At 36.8% G+C, this 18,641-nt stretch overlaps 2 protein-coding genes across 3 annotated transcripts; both read left to right on the top strand.

Moving 5' to 3' along the window:
• The first annotated feature begins 5,035 nt into the window (after nt 1-5,035).
• On the top strand, nt 5,036-12,649 carry LOC147564495 (Leucine-rich receptor-like protein kinase family protein). 2 transcript variants are annotated; one of them, XM_086647224.1, is made up of 3 exons: nt 5,036-9,226; nt 9,676-10,059; nt 12,341-12,649. In XM_086647224.1, the coding sequence occupies exons 1-3, from the start codon at nt 6,304-6,306 to the stop codon at nt 12,343-12,345; spliced, it is 3,312 nt and encodes a 1,103-aa protein (XP_086503350.1). In that variant the 5' UTR covers nt 5,036-6,303; the 3' UTR covers nt 12,346-12,649. The 2 variants fall into 2 exon arrangements, with proteins under 2 accessions (XP_086503350.1, XP_086503343.1); XM_086647217.1 differs by having other exon boundaries at nt 5,085-9,226; nt 9,676-10,103; nt 11,813-12,649.
• A 3,099-nt stretch (nt 12,650-15,748) lies between these two features.
• LOC147564494 (F-box protein At5g46170-like) lies at nt 15,749-18,641 on the top strand. Its single transcript, XM_086647205.1, has 2 exons — nt 15,749-17,350; nt 18,108-18,641. The coding sequence occupies exon 1, from the start codon at nt 16,173-16,175 to the stop codon at nt 17,331-17,333; it is 1,161 nt and encodes a 386-aa protein (XP_086503331.1). The 5' UTR covers nt 15,749-16,172; the 3' UTR covers nt 17,334-17,350; nt 18,108-18,641.

The following is an 18,641-nucleotide window of genomic DNA, read 5'->3' as shown; positions in this document are numbered from 1 at the left end:
ATAAAAGTTCAAAATCAATTCACAGATTGAAACTTCAAAATCAAACTCTAACCCTGTGTTCCCCTAATTTATTTAACTACTAAAACAAGATGGTGGATAAAGTCAGAGAGAGAGAGAATGTATGTATCATGGCAAGTGCCCATAAATGGGGATAAAATCAATTCACGGATTACTTGGCTTCAAAATCAGAAAATTAATAAGCTTTGTGAATGAATGGGGTTCACATATTCCTATGAAAACCCTCAAACTCCCATTACAATTGTTAGAGAAGAAAGAAGATGATATATATTCACAGAGTTCTGGGTACCCCAATTCAAAAAAAAAAAAAGTTCTGGGTACCCATCTTTAGCAATATCATCGGAAACCACCCCTAGTATAATTCGAACAAATCTAATTAGTATCCAAACTTCAACAGATCAAAATTCATCACTACCACAAAGAAACCACCTCCAAACATAATATCAACAAAAGATAAACAACTAAAGTTGATGGAAGAAGAAGAAGAATTCGTATGCTATGTGTGCTGCTAGGGTTTTCCAATTAACTAGAGAATCAGGTCATAACTCTGATGGCGAAACTATAGAGTGGTTACTTCAACAAGCTGAACCAACCGTGATTTCCACCACCGAAACTGGTACTATTCCTGCCAATTTCGTTCCTGCCAATTTCGCTTCTCTTAATTATATCACAATTCCTGCCAAATCCCACCTGAAGAAGAAGAAGCTACCGGGTCAGCTCGCGGGTCTGCTCGTGGGTCAATACTTGAGTTTAATTAACTTGTGGGGTAACTATATAGGTTGGATTAGATTAATCAGAGGGTAAAAGAGTATTTTCATCTTTTGTTTATTTTAAAACTGTTATATTTAACTTTTATTTTGAAAAAGGGAGTCTAAAATGCAACTCTGGAAAAAGGGAGTCCAAACAGCAAGTCATTTATACGAAAGGGGGTCCAAACAGCAAATCTCCCTACCTGAATATATTTAGAGCCAAATCAGGGCTTAAGTACCTAGGACACTCGTACTGACTGGGGGCTTTGGGTTTAAGTGGCAAAACTCTTTCGAATTCATCTCTTTGGTGACTTGATACAGGTTGACCCGTTGGTTTCTTAATATTTTGTTGACTTATTAACCTAGTAAACCGATTACCAATACTATTATTATTATTATTTATTATTATTATTACTATCTTCCTTCGTAAAAATGACAGTAAATATCTTTCATATTTTTGAGGAAGACCTCTCCCAGCTTACTCTTAAAAAACACTAACACGACTAAATGTGCATGATACGGGAAAGTCTCCAGAATATTTTAAATTTCTCAAATTAATGCCCTCGTCTTTGGGCGTTTCAAATATTCCAAATCAATGCACCAGACATTAGTGGGCAAAACTAATGACCAAAGTAATATCCAGTCATTGGGGGGCTTTTGAAATGTCTAAACAATACCCCATTGGTGGACATTGCCATGTTCACCAATATCTCGATCACATTACTCCACAACCTATCTCCAATGCAACACTTAAGAAAAACTCCAAAAATGATAGGTGTCAAGTTTAAAGATACACTATTAGGTAGGCTTCTCCAATGAAAACTTAAGAAAAACAGTAAACCTTATATATTTTAACTATAAAATTAATTGAATTGGTTAAAGCATCTCCAATACTACACTCAATCTTAAGAAATTTGAGTGTCACGTATGGTTTCTAAACTTTTTTTCTTACAAGTTCTTTCTAATGCAAAATTAAATTTAGATTTCTAAGATGATGATGAGGTAGTTAAATAGAGATATCTCAAGATGACACTCTACTTCTAAGGTGTCCCCTTGAGATATCCCTAATTGTCCAACTCATCGGTAATTAAGTTTGAACCAATTTAAATCAAGTTTTCAAATATTTTCAAAATAATTTTTAAATTTTTTCGGACAAACATAATTAGATGAAACAAGTTTAAGTTTTTTCGTATGAGACACAAAATAATTGACAATCTTCTTATTCATCATCGAAGAACGAGAATTTTATTTGGAACTTGCACATACAACTGATATAGATTTTTTTTGAATTTTTCATTAGAGATGCTCGTCAAGATCCTCAAGATGAGTATCTTCTTAAAGATCTCTATAATAAATGTTGCCACCTTATTTAAAAAATTGAAGTTGATTTTTGATCAAACAAAACACCAAGTTTTTTTTTTATTCCTAATCAAACCAAACATCAAACTAAAATAATCAGAATCTTAAGAATCGAGTTATACGAATACAATTTTTAGGAATCACATTCCATTCTCACGCGTCAAACATAATCTTAAGAATCGTTAGAGATGGTCTTTGGTTGAAGAATCATTAGAATGAACAAGAAATCGACTTTTAACCGATACTTTATATAAAAAATTAAAGAATCCAATTATATAGGATTACGAGGGTATAACCCGTGTCCATCGAGCACAGACAGTTCTGTCAAATGCGTCACGTGAGGTTCACTTTAAGATAACTGTGGTCGATTTATGCGCGCCCCACATTGCAGCTATAAGCACCCTTCAAAGGCTAAAGTTTAAGGGATCCGTATGTAAATGGGGTGCCTACAACAATAATATGGATAGCTTTTTAAGTCTTCTCAAAGAAAAATGAGATCTTTGAAAAGGTGTTATTTCTTATAATCTCAACCCTTTGAATGAATTCTAATCAAATCTAAACCCTCAAACTTTGAGAGAGTAAATCCCAACCATTAGAGATAAACATGGGAGAGTAAATCTTGACCAACTTTAAGAGAGAAAATCCCAACCATTAGACATAAACATGGGACAGTAAATCTTGGCCATTGTGATGAGGGAGAAAGATACCCTCCTCCCTTATTATATAGAGTTGTGCTTGAGAATAAACTTATGGAAGCTCAAGATTCTTTCCATCTAAACATTTTCCAATGTGGGACTATGTTATTCTTCACCACTATGACTCTTACATCTTTTAACTTAGGGTTATTTCCCTAATGGCCCCCTACTTTGTGACCAGCTGCCCGCCTGGCCCCCTACTTTACGAGAAATACCCATATGACCCCCTTCCATTATAACACCGTCACTCTCTCTCTTCCATCATGTTTTCTCTCTCTGCCAACTCACGCCACATCATCTGTTACGCCACCTCATCACCTTCTCCGGCAGAGGTCGCCGACCGGAAATTTGGCCGACCGGCGACCTTCAAACTATAGAAAAAAAATTAGTTTTTCTTTTTTCTCTCTTCCTCTCTCTCTCTCTCTCTAAAATTACTCCGGCGAAGGGAGACCTTCGCCGGAGTGGTCTGTTCTTCACTGAACAGAGCTGATCTGTTCTTCACTGAACACACTGGTTTGATATAACTTCCCCATAAAACCTAACTAGCCAACTTAAATCTTTTAATTTTTGTCTCACGTCCAAAACTCATGGAAACAAGTAAGAACTTGAGCATTATATAGGCAACCCATGAAGCTAGGCTAGCAAATTGGCCAGGTGCTAAGTCGGGCTCCCAAACTGGACGGGCTCGGGTGGGAGGCGGCGCAAGACTGCCACCCGAACCCGCCCATATTTCTGAAGTAGTACGGTTGGGTACTGCCCGTTACCGAACAACGAGCTCGATAGCTAGAGTGGGTCACGGGTACCCGCGGGCGAAATCGCCTACGGATTTTTTTGCCACCTCTACTTGTCATTGGGGGACTTTTAAAATGTCCAACCAATGCCCCATTGGTGGGCATTGCCAAGTTCACCAATATCTCGATCTCATTATCCGACAACGCATCTCCAATGCAACATTGAAGAAAAACTCTAACAACCGTAGGTGTCAAGTTTAAAACTACTCTATTAGATAGGCTTCTTCTGTGAAAACTTAAGAAAAAAAAACTAAACCTTATATTTTGACTATAAAATTAATTGAATTGACTAAAGCATCTCCAATGCAACTCAATCTCAAGAAATCCGAGTGTCACATATGATTTTTAAATTTTTCTTGAAAATTATCTCAAATACAAAATTAAATTTTGATTTCAAAGATGATGTTGAGGTAGTTAAATAAAGATCTCAAGATGACACGCTACTTCAAAGGCGCCCCCTTGAGATATCTCTAATTGTCTAACTCATCAGTATTCAAATTTGAACCAATTTCTTCATATATTTTCAAAATAATTCATTATTTTTTTTAGGGTTATTTCCCAAATAACCCCCAACTTTATGATCAGCTTCCTGTCTGGCCTCCTACTTTATCAAAAATACCCAGATGACCCCCTTTTCAGTTACCGTTATAACACTGTTAACTAGTCATCAGTCCTCCCTCCTCCATTTCATCACCTCTCTCTACCACCTCATATTCTTGCCACCTCATCATCTTCACCGGCGAAGGTCGCCGACCGACCAATTTTCCTGCCGGCGACCTTCAAACATAATTTTTTTTTTTCTCTCTCCTCTCTTTCTCTAAAAAAAAAATTTCTTTTTAGTCACTCTCTCTGAAAAAAATATATAAATTTTCCGCACTCTCTCTCTAAATACTCCGGCGAATGGGGTTTCCCTTCGCTGGAGGTCTGTCGAAGGAAAACTCCCTTCGCCGGAGTATTTAGAGAGAGAGAGAAGAGAGAGCAAAGAAAATAAAAATAATTTATGTCTGAAGGTCGCCGGTCAGAAAATTGCGGCGACCTTCGCCAGTGAAGATGATGAGGTGGCAGAGATATATAATTTCTACACGTGACTGTAGTATGAATAGAATTATATTTTCACATGTCCTCCAATATGTTTATTTTCACATCATGTGGGGTCGAGAGAGTATCGGTTATCTGAAATAATGTATTTCGGATGACAGGTACTCGCATGACCCCACATTGTCTAAAAATGGACATCATTGTGCATGCACTTCTTGGGTAAGCTTGACCCAATGTGATGTCAACCGCGTGATCATACCAAAACCTAAGTTAGGAATTTATCAAGAATCGAATTTCTATTCCTGATCAAACCAAACATCAAGCTAAAATAATCAGATTCTTAAGAATCGCGTTATATGAATACGATTTTCAAAAATCACATTCCATTCTGACGTGCCAAATATAATCTTAAAGAAAATCTTACGTGAGTGCTCAAAGTTTTAGAGTTTGAATATTTCATGAGAACTAACAACGAATCTACTTTTACCCCATACTTTATATAAAAAAATTAAAAGAATCCAATTATACAGGATTATTGAACACACTGGTTTGAATCTGATAAGTCAGTCCATCAATCTAAAACAACTCGGAGAGATGGAGAAAGTTAGGAATGCAGCAGGTGGAGGAATTCTGAAGCAAACAAAGTTTGGCGCAGCGGAAAAGGGAAAGTTAGAGAGAGAAAGAGTGTAACAAGGAAAGAGACTAGAGAGAGAGAGAGAAGAGATTCCAGCAGCGGACCAGCAAGTCCCCCCACTACCTCCACTTACAGTTTTGATGGTTTCATACTATTCATACTACAGTCACATTTGAAAATCATGAGTTCTCTGACTAAACACAAAAAAGAAAAGCCACAGATTAAACAAATACAACAAAAAAAAAGCAGCCAAACAAACAAAAAATCTCATCCGACCTCAAATCTCTCAAATTCAACAGCGTTGATTTAGGTAAGATTTCTTTCACTAAAAATATAAAGTAACAACTCCTTTCTTATCAATTACAAAAACCCTAAAAAGTTGATGTTGATGATCATCATTATTATGATGTTGAGTTTGAAGAATAGGTGGAAGTGGAAGTGGTGGAAATGGATATTCATGAACATGAAAACAAAATAAAATCACTCCTTACCTAAAAATGCTCTACTAGCTTTGCTGGAAAGTTCATTTGACTTCAATACTTTCATGCTTTAAGTGTCGTCTTCTCTCTCTCTCTCTCTGACAAATCCTCTTCCCTAATCTCGAGTTTCATCATCTCTTTCTCTCTCTAGATCTCTCTTTTTATCTCTCTACCTTATCTTCCTCTCTTTAATGCTTCCCGCATTCATCTCCTAACTCTTTATCTATCTATACACGTTTCTTCATTTCTCGAAAACATCGATCCATCCCTCTATTTCTTCTTCCTATTCATTTTGCCCTAGTTTTTAACTCCGTTTACTTTGTTTGCTTCTCTATTAAACTAGGTTCAGTTACCAATAGATCTTTCCTTAAGATAAATATCTTTCCTTAAACCTGAAAAAAAGTAGTATTATGTACTTTTATTTAGTTTAATCCCCCTTCTCTCTTTCTCTTTCTCTCTCTAGTCTTACCACCCATCAAATATTTAGTTTTCTATTACATTCAAGAAGAGAATAATAAACCTATGATTTAGGTCATAAAAATGGGATTCTTTTGGTCTTCTCAGCTCCAGTTATTATTGATGGTTTGTTATTGTATAGTTTTTGCTCAATCATTGAACAGAGAGGGAAGATCACTTCTTGATTTCAAGAGAAATCTTATAGACAATAATAATAATCTTCAGAGTTGGGTTTCAATGAATTCTTCTACTCCTTGCAAATGGAAGGGTATAGAGTGTTCTTCTCATGCTAAGGTAACTTCCGTAAACCTAGTCGAGTTCAATTTATCTGGGACTTTATCTTCTACCATCTGTGATTTACATAGATTAAAGGTATTGAACTTGTCCAAGAACTTCATTTCTGGTCCTTTACCTAGTGAACTGTCCTACTGTGGTAAATTAGAGGTTCTTGACCTAAGTGTTAATAGATTCCATGGGGAAATCACACCAGAGCTTTGCAGAATTTCTAGCTTAAAACGGCTTTTCTTGAGCGAGAACTATTTTTTTGGTCGAATTCCTAATGAAATTGGGAACCTTAAGATGTTAGAAGAGCTCGTCATTTATAGCAATAACCTCACTGAAACAATTCCGACATCAATTGGAAAGTTAAAAAGGCTTAGGATTATTAGAGCGGGTTTGAACATTCTTTCGGGCCCAATACCGGAAGAGATCAGTGAATGTGATAGCTTGGAGATTTTTGGATTAGCGCAGAATAAGCTCGAAGGTTCAATTCCAAGGGAAATTCAGAGGCTTACGAATCTAACTACTTTGATCCTCTGGCAAAACCTTTTATCGGGTGAAATTCCACCGGAACTTGGGAACTGTAGTAACCTACAGTTGCTTGCTCTAAATGACAATGCTTTCACCGGAAGCATACCCAAGGAGCTTGGTAAATTGTCGAATCTAAGAAAATTGTACATTTATACCAACCATTTGAATGGAACAATTCCACCAGAACTAGGAAATTTGGCAAGTGCTATTGAAATTGATTTATCTGAGAATCAGTTAACGGGATCCATTCCGGTGGAAGTCGGCCAGATAGCGAACCTTCAATTGCTTCATCTTTTTGAAAATCTTCTTCAAGGAAGTATTCCAAGAGAGCTTGGTCAACTACAGCAACTCAGAAATATTGATCTATCCATCAATAATTTGACAGGTATGATTCCTTTAGAGTTTCAAAATCTTACATTCTTGGAGGATTTGCAGCTCTTTGATAATAATCTTGAGGGTGCCATTCCACCTCTCATCGGAGCTAACAGTAACTTATCGGTTCTCGACATTTCCGAGAACAAACTCGTAGGCAGCATACCTGCTGACATTTGCAAGTTCCAAAATTTGATGTTTCTTAGTCTTGGGTCAAATATGTTATCTGGTAATATTCCATATGGGCTTAAAACGTGCAAGTCTCTCGTAAAGCTTATGCTCGGGGACAACCGGTTTACAGGAAGCCTCCCTGTTGAGTTATCCACCCTTAAGAATCTTGTCTCATTGGAACTTTACCATAACAGATTCTCAGGGCCAATATCATCAGACATCGGTAACCTGGAAAATCTGGAGAGACTCCTCTTATCTAGTAACTATTTCCTTGGTACTATCCCTCCTGAGATTGGTAAGCTCCAGCATCTTGTTAGCTTCAACATCTCTTCTAACCAGCTCTCAGGAAGTATCCCACGTGAACTTGGGAACTGTACAAAGCTTCAGAGACTAGATCTTAGTAGGAACAGATTTACTGGCAATGTCCCAAATGAATTCGGCAATCTAGTTAATCTTGAACTGCTGAAGCTCTCTGATAATAGACTGCATGGAGCAATCCCATATACCTTAGGGGGTCTGTCTCGGCTTACAGAATTGCAAATGGGAGGAAATGATTTCTCTGGTGAAATACCTGTTGAGTTAGGCCAACTTGCTTCCCTGCAAATTGCTCTCAATATTAGCTACAATGGTCTTTCAGGTGAAATTCCTGATAGTCTAGGAAACTTGCAGATGTTAGAGTCCCTGTACTTGAACAACAATCAGCTATCTGGTGCAATACCTACTGCTATTGGTGGCCTCTCAAGTCTTCTGGTGTGCAACCTTTCTAACAACAACTTTGTAGGAACAATACCCAACACTCCCGTCTTTGGTAGGATGGATGCCAGCAATTTCATTGGAAATCATAACCTTTGCGGAGTAGATTCAAACCCATGTCGTTCCTCTTGGGTTCCATCTATTTCTACGAATCCTAGTTGGATACAGCAAAGTTCGTCCAAGCAGAAGATAGTGTTTATCGTTGCAGTGGTAGTGGGATCAGTTTGTTTGGTCCTCATAGTGGGCGTTTGCTGGATTCTAAAGCATAGTAGGCCTGTATTTGTAGCATCTGAAAATCTAGAAAAAGCAGAGGTGTCAGATAGCTATTATTCTCCAAAAGAAGGTTTTACCTATCAAGACCTTGTCGAAGCAACCGGGTATTTCTCAGAGAATGCAATTATAGGGACTGGTGCTTGTGGCACAGTTTACAAAGCTATCATGTCTGATGGAAAATTGATGGCTGTCAAGAAGCTTAAGTCCTGTGGTGAAGCATCCAATGTTGACAACAGCTTCCGTGCTGAGATTTTGACACTCGGAAAGATCAGACATAGAAACATCGTAAAGCTCCATGGTTTTTGTTACCATCAGGACTCTAATCTTCTCTTATACGAGTATATGGCGAAAGGGAGCCTAGGTGAGCTCCTCCATGGGAATGGCAACACATGTTTACTCGATTGGGATGCTCGTTATAAAATTGCTCTTGGAGCAGCAGAGGGTTTGTGCTATCTACATTGTGACTGCAAGCCTCAAATTATTCACCGTGATATAAAATCAAATAATATCTTACTGGATGAATCTCTTGAAGCACATGTAGGAGATTTTGGGTTGGCAAAGCTGATTGACTTACCATTCTCAAAAACCATGTCTGCAATCGCTGGTTCTTATGGTTATATTGCCCCTGGTAAGAGTTTTGACTAGCTTATCACTTTCTAATCTGTGATTTTTTTGTCCAAACCATCCTGCTCAAAATTCCAGGGAGTTGCAAATTTGTGTTTTCCATATTATAATACCAGTTATTTCTTTCGAAACTAAGCTGCTGCAGTGAGATCTGCTTGTCTAGATTTACATACATTTGTAACATACATATTAGTCAAGTCGAAAGTTTTTCCGAATGGTTAAAAGCTTTTGTAATCAAAATATAAGGCTGGGATAAAATATTTCAGTAAGGAGCACCCAGAACTGAAAGACAACAATTCGATGTAACAAGAATACCAGTACTCATGTTTGATTGCTAATTTTTTTTCTTTCTCATATACTTGCATGCTCAAACAATTTTCAGAAGTTTTTTACAGTGCATAGAAGAACTAGGTTATTGAGCTTTTGTCTGATGAAAGTTATATCTCATTTCAGAGTATGCCTACACAATGAAAGTTACGGACAAGTGTGATATCTACAGTTTCGGTGTTGTTTTGCTGGAATTAATTACTGGAAAGTCTCCAGTTCAACCCCTCGAGCAAGGAGGAGATCTGGTCACTTTTGTGCGAAGGTTCATACAGAGTAAGACACCAACAGCTATGGTCTTTGACCAACGGTTGGATCTAAGTGCAAGGAAGACAATTGATGAAATGTCTCTAGTACTAAAAATTGCTTTATTTTGTACCAATACATCACCATTTAATAGGCCAACCATGAGAGAGGTTATTGCGATGATGCTAGATGCCAAAGAAGCCTCATGCAGATCTCCATCCTCTCCAGCAGCAGAGATCCCTCTAGAGGAAGAAGCGGCTTTAACAGGTAAGGGACGTACTCCTTTTTTCGTTCTTTAGTAATTTTCTTCTGTTTATAATTTTTTTTTTGAGCCAAGGGAAACATATTCCATTAATAAGTGACAAAGTCACAATGACACATGGATGATAATTCTTATTTATCTCCTCTGAAAACTTCACGAGAGTTACATACCTTTAAATGCAAAGTGCCTCATGAAGGGAAAGAAATTGGACAAGACACAGACACAATGATCCTAAAGATCGAGAATAACAAGACCCTAAAGGTCGACAAGAAGATCCTATAGATCGTGAAAGGAGACCCTAAAGGTCTGACAAAAAAACTGGAAAAAAACTAAAATAACCACCGCCGCTATCGCCGGAAAACCGTCGCTGGAGAACCGCCAATTTATTGTACTAAAATATAGATATACTAATTATCTCTCTCTTCCACTGTTCTTCGCACCACCCACCACTGCTACTGAAACACCACTAAAACACCACCATCGTGGAGTACCCCAGACACCACCACCACTCATAGACAAAATCAACAGCGGGATCATGACTCCAATGTGATGAAGATTCTTCTGCCCAATTCGATCCACCAAATTCCACCCCTTTCCATCTCTTCGGCCGCCAGAACCAGCACCACCATAACCATCATCACCGTCCCAAAAAAACCATCATCTTCATTGTCTTCAAAAGCACCATAACTACGATCGAAACCCTAGAAACCAATTAGGAGTAGATCAAAGAAAGATGGTTTTGAAACGAGAAACTAAAAGTTATTATCCTCCTAGAATTTTGGAGAGAAATAGAATCTCGGTTATCGAAGATATCTGGTTTGATTCTGAGAGGAATAGAATTTTAGAGAGAGAGAGGATAATAAAACTATCATTGAAACGAAAAAAGGAATCCGGCGAAGGGACCTCCCTTCGCCGGAAATGCGAAACCAGTAACCGTGTAAAACCGCAAGAGCAACACCAGTGGCGTGGCTGAGATTTTAGGGGCCCGGTGCGAAGTTTTAGTCGAGGCCCTAATATAACAATATAAAAAAAATGACACGTGAAATTTCTACAAATTTTATGATATTTTCACCTCTCTTGAGACAAGTAACATTCTACAATATGGCGGTGTCTTTTATTTAGAATGTGAAATATAAGTTCGATTCTCTTTGTCGTTTTGTAGTTTTATTTAATCAAAGAAAAAAATGACAAAATAAGAGTTTCGAGGAGGAACTGAACTTCTAACATCACGAGGACAAAGAAACTATTAATATCATTGTGCTTGGAACCCAAGAGGAAAACAATTCGACGTAAAAATATGCTTGGATGTAATCAAACCTCTGACCTCTCTCGATGTAAAAATAAGGCTACATATTTTTTTTTTTTTGGAATTTTTAAGGCTACATATTAACTAATGTTCGTGAGTTGTAATCGTCTAAGAAGCATAACAACTTGAGGAGCGGAACTCAGTTTGGGAATTGTCTGAAAAAAAATATGCTTTTGGGAAGACTCGATCCTCCAACCTCTCCCGCACGAGTTAACAAGAACACCCGTTAGGCTACACACTAATAGTTGTTCATAATTGGATGCGAATTTATATGAAGAGTCCATCTATGGATAAGTTGTATTCGCCTTTACAAGTTAGGACGATGGGGCCCCTTGGGAGAGGGAGGCCCGGTGCGACGGCACCTCTTGCACCCCCTCTCCCACGCCCCTGAGCAACACCACTAACTGCTTTAGCCACCCGGGAGTTTCTCTCTCTAAGAATTCGAAAGAGAGCCTGTTTATAATTTATTGAAGCCATTATCTTTTACTAGAAGTGAACTGTTTTTGAGGGAGTTCTGTTCAGGAGATATCAATAGTCTAAATAAACTCATTTTGTTTCTTATTTGACTCCGAAAAACTCTCTTTGTTAGGTTGCTATTCATTTTTAGATTGTTCGGAAATCCAGTTTTTTTACTTTTAACACATGGGGACTTCATAAGCCTATTATGTTAGGACCTTGAAGTTCATGAGAGTCAGTATCTGTTCTTCTGTTGCAACCCCCTTTAGAATCAGGCTGGAGATTTCAGATAGCTATCTTTTTGTTGTTTTTGTTTTAGTTTCAAAACCTCTACAAATCGAGAGGGCGAGGATTTGAAATATGGAACCAAGTGAAAGATTAGAAGTAGTCAATGCCTTGTTTTTACTCCATAAGCCTTGATAATTGTATTTAGTGGTTTCAACTTTCATCTAGCAGCTTATTAGGCTTCTTTTTCGTGCAAGTCATCATTAGTGAAGCCTTCCTTGTGTTTATAAATTTTGCAGGATGAACTCAATTATAAGCACCGGATATTCTTACTTCCACTAAGAGACGATAGACAAATATCGACTCATCCAACTGATCAACTGGCATTTTCTCTCATATATGTAAGTTTAGGGTAGATGTAACTTTATTTTGTTGTATACAAGAGGAAATAAAGTGCATGTCAATCCATTTCTTGTTATAATAATTTTTCTTTATACCCCTACTTGTTCGAAGAGTGTACCAAGTAAATAAATTGGAAATTAGCCATTGTAATTACATGGTACTCTTTTTGCTAACATATGAATAAATTAACCTAAGTTTCAGTTGTCTTTTTGGAGACATTATGTATATCTCAATTTTTTTTTTCAAGACCGTTTATATCCCACTTTTTTTTGTTGAACGTTTATATCCCAATTAGTTGCGAAATCTAAATCACCGTGTTGATCTAGTGAGGGTAGGCCGATAGGGTGTTTTTGTTTTTTTCACAAAGATCTCAATTTTGTTATAAGGGATTTGGTGGCTGCCCCTAAATATTGTTATAACAATTTGGGGGCTGCCCATAAAATATGACGTAGACAAAATAACTTTTGGGGTATCAATGCCCATATTACTTACACATGCATGGCTTATGTGTAACAAAAGGGGTCAATAATGAACCTTTTTACAAACGACTGACGATTTTGATTGTGATCCGACATCATTTGTTTGAAGAACTCAAGTCGGAATGTTTAAATCAAAAGGACCTGCTTGTATTACGAAAATGTTTAAAAAACATATACGGTCATCTAAAAAGGTTATTTTGTCAAAAGTCCAGAATGACTGGTTAAACCTGCGGTTGTAGGATCGCAAAATTGTTTTTGGATATATTTTTGTCTAGGTTAAGATAACTATAGAATTGGGGACATTGTTGCTATCATGTTTCTGAAGAGCAGATGTTAGAAAAAATGCTTTGTACTTTTCATGCATCGAACATGAATTTACAGGAGTAATACAAGAATAGAGGTTTTAAATGTCACTCTGAACTGATTACTTGTATATGCTCGTGGTAGGACAAAATAATGAAATTTTTTTATTAAAAAACCAAGGATCCGTCCAATTGAATATACTAATTTTTGTGAAACTTATACGACATCTGTCTTTTTAGAATGACGTGAACAAATCATTCTAAAAAGACAGATGTCGTATAAGTTTCATTAGTATATTCAATTGGACGGAACAAAACCAAAATAATGGTCATGGTCGTGACAATTATCACAATAAAAATTCTGAGGGACGTGATCGTGGTAACGATCACTAAAGACAACAGAAACGGTGGAACTGTTCTCCGAGGCGCGGTCGTGGCTACATTTGAGGTTGATGGGCAAATAACTCTAGTAATAGTTACAAGTCGTATAATTAACAAAATAAAGATAAGAAGGCAGTAAATGAACCATCCGAAACGAAGAATCAACCCTGTTTCAAATGTGTTATGACAGGGCATTGTCAAAGAACATGTATGACTGCTAAACATATGGTTGTTCTTTATCAAGTATCTTAATGAAACGTAGTGCGACTGTAGAAACAAATCGTATAGAAATCGATGATTCCTCGTGTAACACTAGATTGGATGTATCTGACTATTTAATTGACGATGTAGAAATACATCTTAATGGAGTTAGGACCGAGTAAAAAATAATATATTACGACATTAGTCTTGAAGGAGATGCGTTGATAATGCAGTACTCAGTCGAAGAAAATGAGATCTATACCAGTGGATATGATCATATTACTTGTAATGAGTTCGATCAATTACTATATGATGAGTTTGATGAAATAATTGACCGAATTCATAACCCTCCCTAGCATTGTTTTGTATTGGTATTTTAAGTTTATTTTGTGTCTTAATGTACGGGCTTTAGAAGTACATTTTCTAGGGATAATGAATATACATGTCAAATAGCCAGTAGAACTGCAAATTCCATCTTTCGAAGTAAAAAAATTACTTCTTGACTCGTGAAATTGTTTAAGGTTAATGTGATTAAAATCGTTGGTTCATCTAGTGATCTCATTGACTGCTCTGACAGAGCAATTAGAATATTACTAAGCGGTACAAAGTTACCCATAAATGATGCATTGTATTCAAACAGATCTTTGAGGAATCTGTTAAATTTTAAAGACATATGTCGTAATGGTTATCACCTTGAGACTAGAGATGAAAATAATGAAGAATATGTGTATATTACTTCAACTTCTTTGGGCCAGAAGCACGATCAGAAAGATCAACGACTATCTCTTCTGGGATTACAAGGATAAAAACGATTGAATCTTATGTTGTCGTAAATCAGAAGTTTTACGATCCAACTGTGATGACGTTTTGACATAACCGTTTGGTAAACTCCCAAGATCTACCATGATGGGTATACTCCGTAAGAATTCTTTTATTTCTACGAAAATAGGTGATATCAAACACAAACTGAAAGCAAAATTACAACAAACTGTAACTAATAGTTGAGAGAACTTCGTTTTAGCGCTACAAGATTCCTGAACAAACAAGAGTTCAAACAATGTACTAGGAAGAGAGACAAAAAAAAAACAAAAGTATTCGCTTTAAGGAAACAAAGAAATTTTTCAACAACAAAAAGTTGTACAGAAAAAAAAAAACCCCATTTTCTTCTCGCATGCAAGGGTCACCAGTGAACTATCATCGACAACTAATTTATAGAAAGTTTTTAACAAGTTCAAGTTTTCTTCTTCTGCCTCACCACCTCTGACCTCACTGTCTTCGACCACCACACCACCTCTGACCAAGACCACCGACATTTCTCTATTTTTTTCTCTCTCCCTCCTCTCCTCTCTTTGTTAAATCTCTGTCTTTGAAGCTTTCGAGTAAGTTTTAATTGAAATTTCCATCAGTGAGAGAGACACAACGAGATTGTGGTGGTAGTCGAAAGTGGCGGTAATGGGTTGAGAAAAAAAAAGATTTCAATTTGTTTTAAAAGGTTTTCCACTATGGCAGTGACTCTTATAGACATAAAAAGAAATAGTAAGGACTTTGAAAAAAATAGATTTCTCCAACATAATTATTTTTTGTTTGAAAAGTGACTGCGAAAGTCATTACAAGGCATACATATGCATCAAAGTTGTGATAAATACGATAACTTCCAAAATTTTAAATCCTTAACAGAACCGGGCCTAAAACACAACTAAACTAAAGTCTAAAACTAATTAAATTACAGGCCTAAAGCCTAACTAAACTTTTTTATTTATACTTTTAATAACTAAATTTACCTCTGTTGATAATCGAACCTGAGACATACAAAGTTTCAAAGTTTATGTCGTTAACCACTTGGGCAACCAAATGTCGACCCAACCTAAATTTTTGGAAGCATCATATACATATACATATATATATATATATAATATATTTTGTTTATGCCCAAAATAAAACATAGTAACACAGGAAAATAAACAGATAATATGATTAAAGTACACAAACACACACTCCTCTCTTTCTCTCCCACTATTCCAACTCCGAGTCCGTGGATCTCTCATCTCTTATCGTCAATCCACTTTCTCTCTCTCTAACCTCTAAACTGGTAGCGTGGTGCTTAATAACAACACACGCCCGGACCATATATATATATACATACATATAGAGAGAGAAAGAAACGGGGAGACATTTTCCTCACTTTCTCTTCTTTTCATTTCAGTATGTATTCTCCATCCTCTTATTTAATTAATTAGATGATGATATATCATATCCTTTGTTAGATCTATCTCCATCTTCCTTACCTACTGCCATCACCATCTCTATTTCAATTTTGATTCATTTATTAGGGTTTTTTTTCTACCAATTCAATCTCTATCTTTAACATGTCTTATCTGATGAGTTCTGATCTAACGGTGAAAACATGGTCGGAAGAAGAAAATGAGATCGATCATTTCGACCGTTTACCGGATTCATTATTGCTTATTGTATTTAACAAGATCGGAGATGTCAAAGCCCTAGGTAGATGCTGCCTCGTTTCTCGACGTTTTCATGGACTTGTTCCTCAGATCGATAACGTTGTCGTTAGGGTTGATTGTGTTATTTCCGATGACGATGCATCCGCATCCGCTGCTTCTTCATCTGACAAAACTCGTGGCGTTTTTTCCAATCTATTTCGTCTTGTTTTTGGTCAAATAGTAAAACCTCTTCAAGCCCTAGGTCAATTCCTTGTTCCTAAAAAATCATCTTCCATCAATGGTGGTAGTGGAACTAGAAGAACCCTAATTAATAATGATGATGAAGAAATGGAATCAGGAGGTGTTACTCATCATTCACCTACACAAGTCTTGAAAAACTTCAAAGAGATCCGTAGGTTAAGGATCGAACTTCCTAGTGGTGAATTAGGTATTGATGATGGAGTTTTACTTAAATGGAAAGCTGATTTTGGATCCACTCTTGACAATTGCGTCATTCTTGGTGCTTCTTCAATTCTCTATCCAGAAACCCCCAAAATGCCATCCGATGAATTTCGTGTTGGTACTGGTGGTGTTATAGACGATGATGATGGTAGTATTCCTGAATCATTTTACACTAATGGTAGTCTAAAATTGAGAGTAGTTTGGACTATTAGTTCTTTAATTGCTGCTTCTGCCAGACATTATCTGCTTCAACCTATTATAGCTGATCATGAAACCCTAGATAGCTTGATTTTAACTGATACTGATGGGCAAGGAGTACTTTGTATGAACAAAGAGCAGTTGGAAGAGCTAAGGGTGAAGCCATTATCGCCTTCTACTGCATCGAAGAGGACTCTTGTTCCTGCACTCAATATGAGGCTATGGTATGCTCCACAGTTAGAGCTTGCTGATGGAATTGTTCTTAAAGGTGCAACTTTAGTTGCGATTCGTCCTACTGAACAAACATCTTCAAGGAAAGAGATCTCTGATGTGTCTTGGGTTTCAACTGCTTTTGAAGAGCCATATAGGGCTGCTGCAAAATTGCTGCTGAAAAGACGAACTTACTGCCTGGAGATGAACTCTTTCTGAGAGCCATGAAAATCGAGGTAATCAATCAAATCAAATTTTATCAAGCTTGATTTTGAATCACTTCGTATAGGATTAAATCTAATGAATTCTGTTAAAAAATGGAATTAGTGGTGGTGCTATAGATTTAGATGCTTCCTTGGGAATGTAATAGTTAGTTTGTAGTACCAATTATGGCCTTATGTGCTTCAAAATATCTTTCTACTTGTGTTTCGGGAACCAGCCATAAGTCTGAATTGGTATATTTATCCTGCTTACGGAAAAATGAATAAAATCATTTTCGATACCATTGTGGCAGCACAGTTGCCATCTATTCCTGCTAGACCAAGTTGGCATGGGTGAAAATTTAAGTTCTTAGGATTTCGGATTACTTTCCGTAATGGATTACTTTAGCACAAAAACCCTTGAGCATCAACATTTTGTGAAGTCTATATTTTATATGTTTAAGGCATGTATCATCTATGCCTTCAATGTCGTGAATTGCCAAGGAATTAAATTTCGAAAAATATCGGTCGAAACAAAAGATATATTTCCATTTCCATGTCTATCGAAATTTCCAACGAGACCGAAATTTGACCAAGTTTCACTTAACAATGCCTTGTCAAGGAAATAAATTTCGAAATATTTCCGTCATTTCATATGGAAATTTCATTCCTTGTGAATTGCATATGTTACGTTAGTACATGTATTGAGACGACACATGTGAAGATTCTAAGTTTCTCAGTGTATTATTTGGAGAGTTCAATTGAATTCAATAATTTCATTTTGGGTTTTCAGGTACAACACAATCGGTCAAGGAAAATGGGGATCTGGGTAATTTGGCAAACAAAGAAGAAAACCTAGAAAAGTTGCTTTTGTTAATTTGGTAAGTTAATTGCAGTCTTCCATGAAAGCAGGACCTTTCTTCCTTCAAGCTCAAACAATCATATTCCTGTATATTGGTTGCTTGTGCTTGAAAACTAGAAGATGAATATGCATCTTACTTACTGGGGAGACACATGCTTATAAGAGCTTGAAGTTTATAGCCTTCAACTTCAATCCCATGTGAATATAATAGGCTCAGATCTACTTTGGTAGTTATGTATGTGAACATGCTTCTTTATGTTCCAGGAGCACGATTCTTGCATTTTAATTGCTTCGGCCGCCCTAAATTGTTGTTGCTTCATTCTGTTATCAATGAAGTTTTCTGTTCTAATTTAGGCCTTAGATATTATAAGTGATGCTGGTTAAGATTATCACATGTGACATTACTATATGTTATTAAGGTTGAAAGATACTTGTTATAATTCATGGGTAGTACTTGGCTTTAAA

The sequence above is a fragment of the Eschscholzia californica genome, unplaced genomic scaffold (genome assembly GCF_041429995.1).
Source record: "Eschscholzia californica isolate CP2 unplaced genomic scaffold, dmEscCali1.0.p SCAF_1, whole genome shotgun sequence".
NCBI classification, from domain to species: Eukaryota; Viridiplantae; Streptophyta; class Magnoliopsida; order Ranunculales; family Papaveraceae; genus Eschscholzia; species Eschscholzia californica.
The sequence above is the reverse complement of the archived record's forward strand: the minus strand, read 5'-3'. Positions and strand labels throughout refer to the sequence as shown.

Excerpts from the sequence above, each read along its gene's own strand:
- LOC147564495 (XM_086647217.1), top strand. The coding sequence starts at position 6,304 with ATGGGATTCTTTTGGTCTTCTCAGCTCCAGTTATTATTGATGGTTTGT. Across the intron at positions 9,227-9,675 it reads TTATGGTTATATTGCCCCTG|AGTATGCCTACACAATGAAA; the intron begins GTAAGAGTTTTG and ends ATCTCATTTCAG.
- LOC147564494 (XM_086647205.1), top strand. The coding sequence starts at position 16,173 with ATGTCTTATCTGATGAGTTCTGATCTAACGGTGAAAACATGGTCGGAA.